The 13932-nt window shown below is 41.1% G+C and overlaps 1 protein-coding gene across 1 annotated transcript in view; it reads left to right on the forward strand.

Moving 5' to 3' along the window:
* Positions 1-13932, forward strand: part of LOC119901260 (KICSTOR complex protein SZT2-like) — a 63773-nt gene that overhangs the window by 11179 nt on the left and 38662 nt on the right. Inside the window, exons 11-15 of the mRNA XM_038716854.1 lie at positions 2111-2185; positions 5221-5359; positions 5749-5881; positions 6134-6254; positions 6432-6584. Of these exons, the coding sequence (XP_038572782.1) occupies positions 2111-2185; positions 5221-5359; positions 5749-5881; positions 6134-6254; positions 6432-6584 (621 nt within the window). The remainder of the gene's footprint in view (positions 1-2110; positions 2186-5220; positions 5360-5748; positions 5882-6133; positions 6255-6431; positions 6585-13932) is intronic.

Consider the following 13932-nt stretch of genomic DNA (forward strand, 5'->3'; position numbering starts at 1 on the left):
TGGTTCTCTAGGAAAAGGGTGAGTTGCTCTGCTACAACTTTTTCTAGAATTTTTGACATGAATGGAAGTTTGGATATTGGCCTGTAGCTCTTAGGTTGTAATGGATCCAAGCTGGGCTTTTTAAGTACAGGCTTAACAACAGCATGTTTAAAAAAACAAGGAACGACACCAGTTAAAAGTGAAGTATTAATCATCTCCACAATACAGGGGCCAATAGAATCAAACGCTTGGACAAATTGCACAGTAGGGAGAACATCCATTGAAACCCTCATCATGTCCTAACATGATGAGGGTTTCAATGGATGTAGCAGAGAGGTGATGTCCTGTAATGTCACAGGTTTAAAATACGACCAAGAATGAGCAGAAGACAGGTCACATGAGTAAGTGATGGTGAGATGTTTGCCCTAACATCTCTGATCTTACTTACAAAGAAGTGAAGGAATTCATTACAGTCTGATTTAGAGGACACAGTTGCTTGAGGGGCAGAAGGAGAAACAATTGCATTTATAGTGTCAAACAAGATTTTAGGATTTTGCTTATTCGAGGATATAAGCTGAGAAAAGAAGTGAGTTCTCGCATTTCTCAGCATCTTGTTTAACGTAACCCTTAGTTCTCTCAGATGAAGCCTATGAACCTCAAGTTTAGAAGATTTCCATAGACGTTCACCTTTTCTACAATTTCTCCTAAAACTCTGGATAGTTTCATCAACCCAAGGACAAGGTTTTTTATGGGAGACAATGTTTGTTTTCACTGGTATTATCTAAAATTGCTGAACACTGATTATTAAAAGACTGGATAAAAACATCTGCATCACTGCATCCCATCAGTGAACATGGGTCAAACAAGGCAGAGAACCTCTTCGCAGCATCGTGATTAATAATCCGCCTCTGAGCAGTAAAATGTGTTAAAAACACCTACTTTGAGCATCTGTGATTCAAAAGAGGAGAAAGTTTTTAGCTCTACATAAGAATCTGTCACGATGCACAACAGCAAGCCCACCTCCGCGGCGTGCCATGCCCAGTAACAGAGCAGCCGACAGGACAGAGCTCATTTAAGTGAAAAAACTCATGCAAAACTCACATGGTGCTCAGTCTCTCATTTGTTTATGCAAATTAACTGTGAAAAAAATGTGAATACAGAACGACGAGTTACACATTTCTAAAGTTTGCTGTAGTGCCTCAACCTTTTTTTAATGTCCCGCCTCCTCCAGGCTGTGATTGGTTGGTTAACGAAAAGTGACTTTGACGCGCCACTATACACACGGGTGCATGAAAGGCTCCTGATCTCCCTGCGGAGATTAGCAGGCAGGAGAGAACGGGAACAGGTGAGCGTCATGTAGTGCCTAGAAAACCTGATGTGGAGAGGGCAGAGGAGAGGACCGGTGCCAGTACGCCAAAGAGTAAAATGTTAAAGTGACAGTACTGGTGAATACCGACACACTTGAAGCACAAACGGCTTTTTTATTGTGTGAAATAACAGGAAGTCATTTGCAATGAAATCGGAGTGCCTCTGATGAAACCCATAACAGACAATAAGAGCGAGCTGACCGGGCAACATCACTTAAATGTATAAACCATGCTGGTACCTTCTTCTCTCTTTTTAGTTTTATTCTTATTTTAAGTTTTTGAGTGTGAATGTTAGTTTCTGTTTGGTGAATGTGATGTAGTGTAAAAGCGCTTTGAGTGGTCGAAAAGACGCGCTATACAAATGCGGAGCATTTACGTTTACATTTACTAGTTACTACAATCTCTCGGTACCAGGTTCCTGGCAGCCAGCGGGCAGCTTCCTGTCAGACATTCACGTTCTTGATTCTATCAGGAATTCAGAAATTCATTCCTTCATGTAGCCTACTGATGAAAGTGCAACAGTAAATCTACCCACTGCTAGTACCGCATTGTAGGTAGAGCTGCACGATATGGAAGGAAAAATAATTTTGCAATTATTTTGACTACAATTAATATGATTCACGATTAGTGGGAATGATCATTTTGGCATCACAATTTTAATTTTCACTGAAAAAACTATTAAAATCTGGATGATGTGACAGTCGGCTTTCACTGATATAGGCTCTGATTTGTGACTCTGCTGACATTGGATTGTCTCTCCTCAGGCTGTGGCAAACTCAGGCCGAGTCGAGTCCAGAGTGTCGTCTCCAGCCAGGGCAGTCTGGACTCAGACATGCAGGGTAAGTGGTTGGCTGACCAGCATGGTCTGCGTATGAGAGGTTTGAAGAAGTGAAGAAAGAGGTGGTTGTGACAAGTTTGCAGTCCTTCAGGTCATAGCTCACTGCTTCTTAGTTTTACACCAAAATACAGACCTACAGTATGTATATATTCAGCATATACTGTATATCCCACTGTATTCCTGCTTGTATTCTTTGCAATTCAATCTCTGCAATTATCCAGTTAACAAGGCAATATTTTTATATTGTTCTAGTCTAACGCTACACACTGTAGCATGTCTACTTATGTTTTTAATAAATTTATGAGAATTAATACAAAATTATGAATTTTAATATTCAGAGAATATTCATTCATAAAGCTCTCGTTTTGCGGGTCACCACCGGAGATTTAATTCACCCAGAGTCTCCGTGTCTCTGCGCAGCGTTTTAATAATTATACAATTATTCACTAGTGATCAGTTTGTTAATAATTGCACCATTATCTTAAATTAATCAGTCAGTCTCATGTCGAAGGGGTAAATTCTCGTGGCAGGGACTTGGAGGTAGGCAATACATACACACAATTCCTTTGATTACGGTGAAATTTATTAACTAACTAAGGGTGAAATAAATGTGGTTAAATACACATCAAAGAAATAAACAATGGCTAACAAACATGAGGCAAACAAGAATGTGGAGTTTTATTTAAACAGGGTTCTCTTGTGGGGAGAATTTGATTCAAACGTGCAGCTAATGAACGCAAGCTATGAGTTAAAGATAATCTATTAACAAACTATTGGACATCACTGATGCCTTGGTTTGGTCTTACTGCTTGTCGTTTCTCCGAGCCGAGTTGCTGGTTGGTGGCCTCACGCAGGCGGAGTTCTGTGCGTTCTTGGTTAGGACAGCTTAAAGCCATCGGCCAGTCGCTTTCTCTGCCAGGGAATTGCTCCGGAGGTCCGTCTTTTGTCTGCTTATTGAAGTGGTCAAACTTCTTAGGGCGTTGCCAGGAGAGGGACCACGCTGGGCGCGTGCCGAAGCACAGTTGAAGATGCCAAGAGAAGAGAGAGCGCAAGACAGCATGTGTCGCTGCTTTTGCTTGTTGGGGCGTGGTTCCCAGAGGGCAGTCCTTTGTTCTCCTGAGGGCTTGTTTCCGGTTTCCTGAGAAATTGTCTTTTCTTCAAACTTTTAATATGTCTATCCAAAATCTATTTGCGTGTATTGAAATCAAATATTTTTCCACAATCAAACCTTAATTGTCAAACGGGTATACCTTTCTTAGTTTTAAGCATTTGATAAAAAGGAAAACAACTGTCAGTAGTTCAGTCTTAAGGTTAGCATTTCATAGGAATCACATCAGATGAGAGGAACTTAACTAGCTTTCTGGATAATATTGGCTGTTACACGTTCTTACTTGGGGAATATAAGCAAGATACACGAATGGCATCAGATTATGAACAGGTAAATACAGAGTGACATTTATACATTAAAACAGCATTTCAGAATGATTGCATGCAATACTTATTTTGTCTACTCGGGGGAGCTCGGGTTACATGAGGATAGCTTTGATTAATCCTAAAACAACCCTTTGCTCAGGATCTGGGGAATTTAGTTATTTAACATTAACTTCGAGCTAGAAAATTACTCGAGTAGTATAGGATGACATTTCTTTATCATATCCTTTCTAAAGGAGGTGTAATAAAGTGTTGGGAACAAAGCATTGGTTACAACCTAAAATGAGGCAATGTCAGGTGACCTTGCTGAAAATTAAAACACTGCCAAATTAACTTATTTAGATTCTTATCAACAACAACATGGTAACATAACTACTCAAATGGAGTGGAGAGAACTAGTTAAGTAACTTAAAGATTATTAAATTAAATAAGGTAAGGCTTTGAGTTTTGAGAATACAGTACTCTTTGTTTACACAAAGAGTTCAGGGCTGTCCTCTGGTGTCCTGGAGTGTCTCACCAATTCACATCTGGGTGTGAAGAGGAGAATATCCTTTGATGTGAAGTAATTAAACAAAGAGGGAGGTCAGTTGCCATGGTTACGTGTGTGGAGGGCAGTTTAGGGTTTCCTGCCCTCTCTTAAAAAGAGTTTTGATAGGCTGTTTGTAATCTCTGGTTAGTGTTTCTTTGTCATTTTAACAGTCAGGCACCGAGTGTTATCTGTCTGCGGCACCAGGGGTGGCAAGTTTTATGATCGAACTGCCAAGAAACAGCACTTAGGGAAAGCAAATCTTTCACCTCCTCCTTGGAGTCACTTCAGCTGTCTGTTGAGGGTTGATATCTCAAACCCCCTCCTTTTCTTTCTCCCAGGGAGAGAGAAAGAATTTGGAGTAGTCCGAATTTATTTGATATAAAATGCACAAATCCAAACTGTTTGTTCACAACACCACCATATGTGTATTACTACAATGTGTGCAATTATCCATCATGGTCATGATCTTTGTAAGTGAAAGTTACTGTAACAGTACTATTTACAAATGTGAATGGAGATTTGTGTAACTGTATCTACTGATGGGAGAATCAGATTGAGAAACAGTGACACAACTCTCACATTTGTAAATAGTTCTGCTACGATAAAGGCCCCATATGAAATCTCCCAAAACATAATAGTATTGTGATTTGTTGACATGTTTTTTTTCTAGTCACTCTGCCTGATCTTTTAAAACACCTTCTGTCCTCTGATCGCTGCAGTCACACAGTGCTTCTACATTTGTGATCCTCGTGTTGAATTGCCTGTAATGTTTTAAAAAATAAAACTTTGTGAAGTATGTGAAGTGAAATAACTGGAAATATTGTTTGATAGTATAGAAATCAAAACACTCAGGAGAGGATTGTGTAAGAAAAATGATCAAATACAGTATATATGTAATCCTCCTCCTGATGTCCTAAACTGAAGGTTCAAATATTACAACACAAATGAATTTAGCTAACATTAATTAACATACACACTGTTAAAGTCAGGCAAGTAGATAATTGCTCTATATATGACCTAAATAATGAAGGAAATGTTAATGATCATAATGTTTATTTGCCTCTGTGTGTTTGCAGGTTATGATGGTGGCAGCAGTGACTCTGAGTGCGAGAGCCCCACCCTGGATGAACAGGAGTGTCAGTCACCTCTGATGCCTGACTTCTGGCTAATTGTTAAGATCCACCAGGACAGAGTAAAGGTCTACTCCCACTCCAGGTCAGACTCAGAAATACTGCTCAGTTTATTAAACATTTAATAATCAGCTGTCTGTGGCCCATATTTATCAAGTATTGCGGAGCAGGACATCTAGAATACACATGTTTGCTTGTTCTTTTAGGCTTAGAAGTAAAATAATTGTACAGGTCTCCTGGAAGGAGACCCTGTATTCAGCAACTATGATAAAATATGAGACCTCATAATTAATTTCTGTTTTGCAAAATGGGGATGTCACTTTTAAAGGAAGATGTCTTGTCCTTGCTGAGAGTGTATATATGAAGCGTCATTAAAACTAGTGAGAGTAAAAAGTAAAAAGTCCCAGTCACACTTTCAGCAGCATTGCTAGGATGGATTCTCAGATTCTCCATCCATTTGTCATATTATTACAGGTGCTTCACAGAAGAAAAAGAGGCCAGTGCTGAGGAGCTGGAGAAGAAGGAAGATCAGGAGCTGCCTGAATATTTACATCTGCATCAAATGGTGGTCAGGAAGATAGGTGAAATCTGCAGAATAGTCAATCAGGTAGCTACTGCAGTACTCTGACAACATCACATCTTTTTGGTAAAACAATACTAAAGGAGCATAAGGACAGAAAATATAAATATCTGAGTGTCTTCACAGAGAGTGCAAACGCATTGTTCCAAACATGATTAGATGTAAATGCATCTATATAGCAATTAAGACACATAGATCCACACAGTCCTGTTTATAGCATGTGTGAAATGCGTCCTTTGCCTGCTGCCCAGTGTCGACTGTATGTGTGTGCATTTGTAGCGTATGCTGCTGCAAGACCTTCACGACAGCCATGTGTGTAACTCTCTGCTGGTGGCCGAGAGTGAAGAAGACATCTGGAAGAACGAGTCTCTCTACAGGCAGAGGCTCAACACCTCCGATGGTACGTCAGACGGTTTGTTTTGATTTGTTCACGTTTTGTGATTTCTGTTTCTGAGATCACTGTACAGGGTAGTGGGGGTGAAAGGATTTATTTTAGTAATTAGGGTGAACAGACCCTTTGATTTCTTCTCTGATGTCACACTTAAATAAAATAATATATTTTTACCTGACCACACAGATTACAACACAGAGGATAGCTACCAGGCCATTAACTACCTGGCGGCCACCATGCAGTTCATCCCTGGACATTTTGCCTGTGATGTGGTGTGGAGCACAATCATCCACATTCACCCACGCCTTAAGATGGGCCCCAACATGGGGGTATCCAGGGGTGAGTGGTCTAAACACTTTCACCATCCATCCGTCCCGCTTATCCTGCGTTTAGGGTCGGGGGGGGGGGGGGCTGGAGCCAATCCCAGCAGACATCGGGCGAAAGGTGGGGTACACCCTGGACAGATCGCCAGTCCATCGCATGGCCACACATAGACAAACAACCAATTAAGCCTGCATGTCTTTGGATGGTGGGAGGAAGCCGGAGCACCCGGAGAGAACCCACGCAGACACGGGGAGAACATGCAAACTCCACATGGAAGGGCCAGGGCTCTAAACACTTTATTTTATATAAAAACCATGTTCCTGTATATGGGTTGACACCCACAAAGGCGCATCACATACGTGAAATGCATTAGTTGCTGGAAAATCAGATCAGTTTATTTACTGCTTAAAGGGGCTATATGTAGTTTTTCAATGAAATCGCTTATTAATAAATCAAATATTTACTGCCTTTTTGTCAATGGGCTCTAATTAAATGAAGCACACATCTGTTTTCTGTGTTGCTTGTAACAACCACTATTCTGCTATTAATGTGAAGGCACCGGGTCAGGATGTAGCCCTGTGCGCGATCCGGAGCCTCTCTCTGACTACAGCAACAACACTGATGCTAACGACATGCAGTCCACTAACACCATAAAACAACTGGCTCCCAGCAAAACACAGGCTCCAACAGACTCCACATAAGGGGAACACATAACAACAATAAAGGTTTATGTGTGGAAGCCCATCAGACCAAATGATATTCAGATGACGTCTTGTGAAAACATTGAACATCAGAAAGACTGGAGTCACTGAGAGAGTCATGTTAGCTCGCCAGCTAACGCCGAGCACTTGCTAACGTTATCCTGTGCAATATATAATATGTAACGTTATAGTTTTCCACATTACTTCGCTAGCTAACGCAATCCACATTACTATTCTGTGTACCACCTTTATTATGTTAAAGTGATTTGATTGATTAAGGCCCGGGCCAGGCAGAACGCGTTTTTTGCAGTGAAAGGCACCTGTTTGTAATTGGATTCTATTGGCAGTGAATTCAATTAAATTAAATTTTATTTATATAGTGCCGAAATCACAACAACAGTTATATCTGAGCGTTTTCAGACTAAGGGATGGTTCAGGACTCACCTGAGCCAGCCCTAACTTTAAGCTTTATCAAAGAGGAAAGTCTTAAGCCTACTCTTAAATGTGGAGATGGTGTCTGCCTCCTGAACCCAAACTGGAACCTGGTTCCACAGGAGAGGAGCTTGATAGCTGAACGCTCTGGCTCCTAGTCTACTTTTGGAGACTCTAGGAACCACAAGTAACCCTGCATTCTGGGAGCGCAGTGCTCTGGTGGGGTAGTAAGGTACTATGAGCTCTTTAAGATAAGATGGTGCCTGACTATTAAGAGCTTTGTAGGTAAGAAGAATGATTTTAAATTCTATTCTGGATTTTACTGGAAGCCAATGCAGAGAAGCTAAGACAGGAGAAATATGATCTCTTTTCCTGGTTTCTGTCAGAACACGTGCAGCAGCATTCTGGATCAGCTGAAGAGTCTTAATGGACTTTTTCAAGCAGCCTGATAATAAGGAATTGCAGTAATCCAGCCTGGAAGTAACAAATGCATGGACTAGTTTTTCTGCATCATTTTTAGATTTAGGATGTTCCTGATTTTTGCAATATTACGTAGGTGGAAAAAGGCAGTCCTTGAAATTTGCTTAATGTGAGACTTATACAACATGTCCTGATCAAAGATAACTCCAAGATTCCTCACAGTGGTGCTGGAGGCCAGGGCGATGCCATCCAGGGAAACTATATCTTTAGATAATGCGTCATGGAGGTGCTTAGGCCCCAGAACAATAACTTCAGTTTTATCTGAGTTTAACATTAGAAAATTACAGGTCATCCAGATTTTAACATCCTGAAGGCACATTTGAAGTTTAGCTAACTGATGAGTTTCATCTGGCTTGATCGATAGATATAACTGAGTATCATCTGCATAACATAAAGTTTATGGAGTGTTTTCTAATAATATTGCCTAAAGGAAGCATATATAAAGTGAAGAGGATTGGTCCGAGGACAGATCCTTGAGGAACTCCATGACTAACTTTGGCGTGCATGGAGGACTCATCGTTAACATGTACAAACTGAAATCGATCTGATAAATAGGACTTAAACCAGCTTAGAGCGGTTCCTTTAATGCCAATGAAATGTTCCAGTCTCTGCAATAGGATCTGATGGTCAATGGTATCAAATGCAGCACTAAGATCTAATAAAACCAGTACAGAGACAAGTCCTTTGTCTGATGCAATAAGGAGGTCGTTAGTAATTTTCACCAGTGCTGTCTCTGTGCTATGATGAACTCTAAATCCTGACAGAAAATCCTCAAAAAAACTATTGCTATGTAGAAAGTCACACAGCTGTTTAGCATCTGCTTTCTCCAGGACCTTAGAGAGAAATGGAAGATTAGATATAGGTCCATAGTTGGCTAAAACATCTGGATCAAGGTTGGGCTTTTTCAGAAGAGGTTTAATTATTACTTTAAAGTACTGTGGTACATAGCCTGTTGATAAAGACAGATTGATCATAGATAGTATAGAGGTGCTGACTAAGGGTAAAACCTCTTTAAGCAGCCTAGTCGGGATGGGGTCTAAGAGGCAGGCTGATGGTTTAGATGAAGAAATTATTGAAGTTAGTTGGTAAAGACTGCAATTTTATCAATAAAGAAGCTCATGAAGTCGTAACTACTGAGAGCTATGGGAATACTTGGCTCAATAGAGCTGTGACTCTCTGTTAGCCTGGCTACAGTGCTGAAAAGAAACCTGGGGTTGTTCCTATTTTCCTCTATTAATGACGAGTAGTACGCTGCTCTGGCATTACGGAGGGCCTTCCTATAATATATCTTTTTTTATTTTAAGACTATCTTGCCAAATTAAATGAGAATTTTCCAGTTTGGTGGAACGCCAATTCCTCTCAAGTTTCCACGATATTTGCTTTAATTTGCGAGTTTCAGTATTATACCATGGAGCTAACCGTCTTTGTTTTAGTATTTTCTTTTTTAGAGGGGCTACAGAGTCGAGTGTCATTCGCAGTGAGCCTGCAGCACTATCAACAAGATGATTGATTTGGGAGGGACTGAATTTAGCATAGGAGTCCTCCGTTACTTTGTGACTAGATAATGTATTTAGAGCTGATGAAATCGCATCCTTAAATTTAGCTACAGCACTATCAGACAGACATCTTGTATAGAAATTTTTGCCCAATGGCGTGTAGTTCAACAATACAAATACAATAAAGAGGGATTCTGTGGGAACACCACTAAATGTTTAATTTCAATACCATACACCAAAACAAGGTCGAGGGCGTGGTTAAAACAGTGAGTTGGTTCATGAACACTCTGAGAGAAGCCAATGGAATCTACCAGAGAGATAAACGCAGTACTAAAGCTGTCATTCTCAACGTCCACGTGAATATTAAAATCCCCTACAATAATAACTTTGTCCGTTTTAAGGACTAAAGTTGACAAAAACTCTGCAAATTCAGATAAGAATTCAGAGTACAGACCAGGTGCTTGGTACACTATCTTTAACTATAATGGATTCATTTAGGCTAACATATTCTCCATCACTCAGCCAGGTTTCAGTAAGACAAAATAAATCAATATCATAATCTGATATTAGTTCATTTACTAGTACACCTTTAGAAGAGAGAGATCTGATGTTTAAGAGTCCACATTTAACTCTCCTATTCGTTTGCACTATTGCTCTTGTGGTTTTAATTTTTATGAGGTTTTTATGCACAGCTCCTCTTCTGTTTACCTTTTTAAATAATTTCGATGGTCGGGGGGCAGACACCGTCACTATAGGATTTTCACTAAGTAACTCCTGTAATGGGAGGAGCAGAGAAGTGTGTTAGACTGCGACTCTGCATAGGGTTTTGGGTGGGTAACTGCAGAAAAAGAAGGGCAGAGAAGTGTGTTAAACTGCGACTCTGCCTCCTGGTCTCAACTCTGGGTTGTCATGGATTTGGTCCACTAATAAACTTGGCCAGATTTCTAGAAATGAGAGCTGCTCCTTCCCAAGTGGGATGGATGCCGTCTCTCCGAATCAGACCAGGTCTTCCCCAGAAAGTCTGCCAATGATCAACAAAGCCCACATCGTTTGCTGGACACCACCTCAACAACCAGCAGAGTGTTCTGCATGCTGTTTATGCAGCCTCGCGTTTTGGGCGCCTGTTGCCCCTTGCGTTTTCAAAGGAGCGCTCTGGGTGCACAGAGTTGGAAAAAAAAAATCATCTCTGGGCAGAAAAGCGCCCAACGTCATTCGTGTTTTTTTTCCATTGTCCAATCAAATGAATGGAGAGACAGGCCCTCAGATGTGCTGACGGAAGTTTACAGTTGCTTGGATTGTCCGGAAACTGCAACAAACTGTCCCCGACTCATCCTAAAATAAGCCTTGAACCGACCATCATTCAGATGAAGCACCTGGACCAGCTGGTGGTACTACCAGCAGGGTCTCCTCATTCTGAGGGTCTCATGTACCCACACGGATCTCCGTTTCCCTGTATCCTGTGTGTGTGTACACCGCTCACCCTCAAACAATGCCAGAGCGAGAGCCTTCTGTTTGTCTTTTATTAAAGCAGATGTAGCAACAAAAGAGACAGAACTGTGAGTTGTGATCAAGTTTCACAACTCACAGTTGACAGCAGCAAACCAAAGATTACAGATCGCTGGTGCTATAATCTTTGATTAGACTGACAAGACAGCTGATTCGGTGGTTGCCTTGCAACATAAAAAAACGCAGCGCACTGCTCTTTCCAATTTCAGCGAAAAAAGCATTGCTGTGCGCCTCGCATTTACCACTGTTTGCATCGGAACGTTCAATTTAGTTTCATTGTGGTGTTACCAACACTCAGGCACTCAGCTTCTCCACCGTCCCAGTCACTGTAACTAACGCGACCCACATAATTAACAACAATGCAACATAACTGCACAACACAACAACACAGTAGAAAACTATCCACTTCAGTAACGTTACTAACTGCGGTCTAACTGTTAAATGAATAAATTGTGGCAACAATCTCATTCATAATAATCAGTCCAGCTCACTAACCGTTACGTTATCATCCAATACATTCACCTCCAAAAGTATTGGAACGGTAAGGCAAATTACTTTGTTTTTGTTTTACTGAAGACATTTGGGTTTAAGATCAAAAGATGAGTATGAGACCTGGTATTCACATCTAGATGTGTTAAACAATTTAGGACATACCACCCTTTGTTTGAACCCACCCATTTTTCAAGTGAGCAAAAGTAATGGACAAATAATCTTAAATTAAATAACATTTAATATTTGGTGGCATACCCCTTGCTTGCAATAACTGCCTCAAGCCTGCGACCCATCGACATCACCAAACTTTTGCATTCTTCATTTGTGATGCTATTCCAGGCTTTTACCGCAGCTTCTTTCACTTCTTGTTTGTTTCGGGGTGTTTCTCCCTTCAGTCTCCTCTTAAGGAGGTGAAATGCATGCTCTGTTGGGTTAAGGTCAGCTGATTGACTTGGCCAGTCTAAAACCTTCCACTTTTTCCCCTGATGAAGTCCTTTGTTTTGTTGGCAGTGTGCTTTGGCTCATTGTCCTGCTGCATGATGAACAGTGGATTGTGATACCTTCACCCTGCACTGTGGAGGTCGTTGGTGATGTCACTTCCTGATGTTCTGGGGGTTTTCTTCACAGCTCTCATGATATTTCTGTCATCAACTACTGTTGTTTTCCTTGGCCGACCTGTTCGACGTCTGTTGCTCAGTACACCAGTAGTTTCTTTCTTTTTCAGGACATTCCAAATTACTGTGCTTGCTATATACAATGTTTGTCCAATGGCTCTGGTCGATTTTCCTTCTTTCCTCAGCTTGACAATGGCTTGCTTTTCTCCCATAGACAGCTCTCTGGTCTTCATGTTGGTTTTTCCTCTTAACAGGAAATGCAGTCTTTATAGGTTTGAACTAAGGATGAAAACTTCGACTAGTCATGCGGAGCTATTTAAAACACCTCGGCAACAAGAACCATGTCTGTCATGTTTGCTCACTTGAAAAATGGGTGGGTTCAAACAAACGGTGATATGTCCTGAGTTGTTTAACACATCTAGATGTGAATACCATGAAATGAGAGCTGAAATTCTGAACTCTTGTCTCATACTCATCTTTTAATCTTAAACCCAAATGTCTTCAGTGAACAACAAAAACAAAGGAATTTGCCTTACCGTTCCAATACTTTTGGAGGGGACTGTACATTTAGCTGTGCTCACACTGCTGAGCCTCCAGGGAAAGATACACAATTAGTTACGTTACTGAAAAGCAGCAGGCGAGCTAACGCCGATGTATCATGTCAGCTAAATGCAGTAAATGTAACGTTATCATGTAACAAGCATGAATTAGTTTAACCTCAAGCTGATAAAAATATTACTGTAACATTGCAGTGGGAGTTTACCTGAGTTTCCAGCATGTTGTGTGAAGCAGTCTCCCAGTCTGTCGATAGCCGCTGTCACACTGCCTTTTTTCCGGGACCATTGTGCAAATATGCGGCTGGCTGCGCTGAATGAAAGGTACAGTTGCCAGTATTGAGCTGCCTCTGAGCCGGGAACACTAAAGTAACAGAGCCTGAACATGTCTGGAGAAAAACCACAGTCGGCATGCCGGTGTTTCCGTGTTTATTGCAGGATTTGTGTATGAGAGTGGTTGTGTTTCGGATTATGCTTGCTCATGAGTTAAAGCGAGCACGCGTACACCTGGTTGCAACTACACCGCTAGTGGCTGCTGAAAACTACATATAGACCCTATAAGATGACTCTGAAATTACTTACTTTATAAAATGTAAGTGGGTGGAGCCTAGCGTGGACCTATCTGTTAGGCTACTCTCCTTTTCCATCTGTTTACAAGAGAATTTCAAATACTCAATATAAAATACGGTGCAAAATTAACAAAATGCAACATGAGTGAGCAGAAATAAAACCTAAATCAAATCAGTATTTGGTGTGACCACCCTTTGCCTTCAAAACAGAAGTTCTTCCACGTACACTTGCACAAAGGTTTTAAGGGAACTCGGCAGGTAGGTTGGCCCACCACTGCGTTTATGGTCCACAGCGTTGCCCGTTTCTTTGTGCTTCTTTAAAAGAGCTTTGACAGCACATCTGAAAACCCCTGTCTGCCTTTAAATGTCTGCCTGGGAGAGACTTGCTGATACAGTATAACTACCTTGTGTCTTGTTGCTGTGCTTACTCTTGTCATGGTGTATGACTTTGCAGTAAAGTGTCTTCAGCATCCTCACCTTTTTAGCTCAATTTGAATGTTCCTCCCCCAGTTATATTCC

The sequence above is a fragment of the Micropterus salmoides genome, unplaced genomic scaffold (genome assembly GCF_014851395.1).
Source record: "Micropterus salmoides isolate LMB-PRFRI ecotype aquatic unplaced genomic scaffold, ASM1485139v1 Ms_hic_scaffold_13, whole genome shotgun sequence".
NCBI classification, from domain to species: Eukaryota; Metazoa; Chordata; class Actinopteri; order Centrarchiformes; family Centrarchidae; genus Micropterus; species Micropterus salmoides.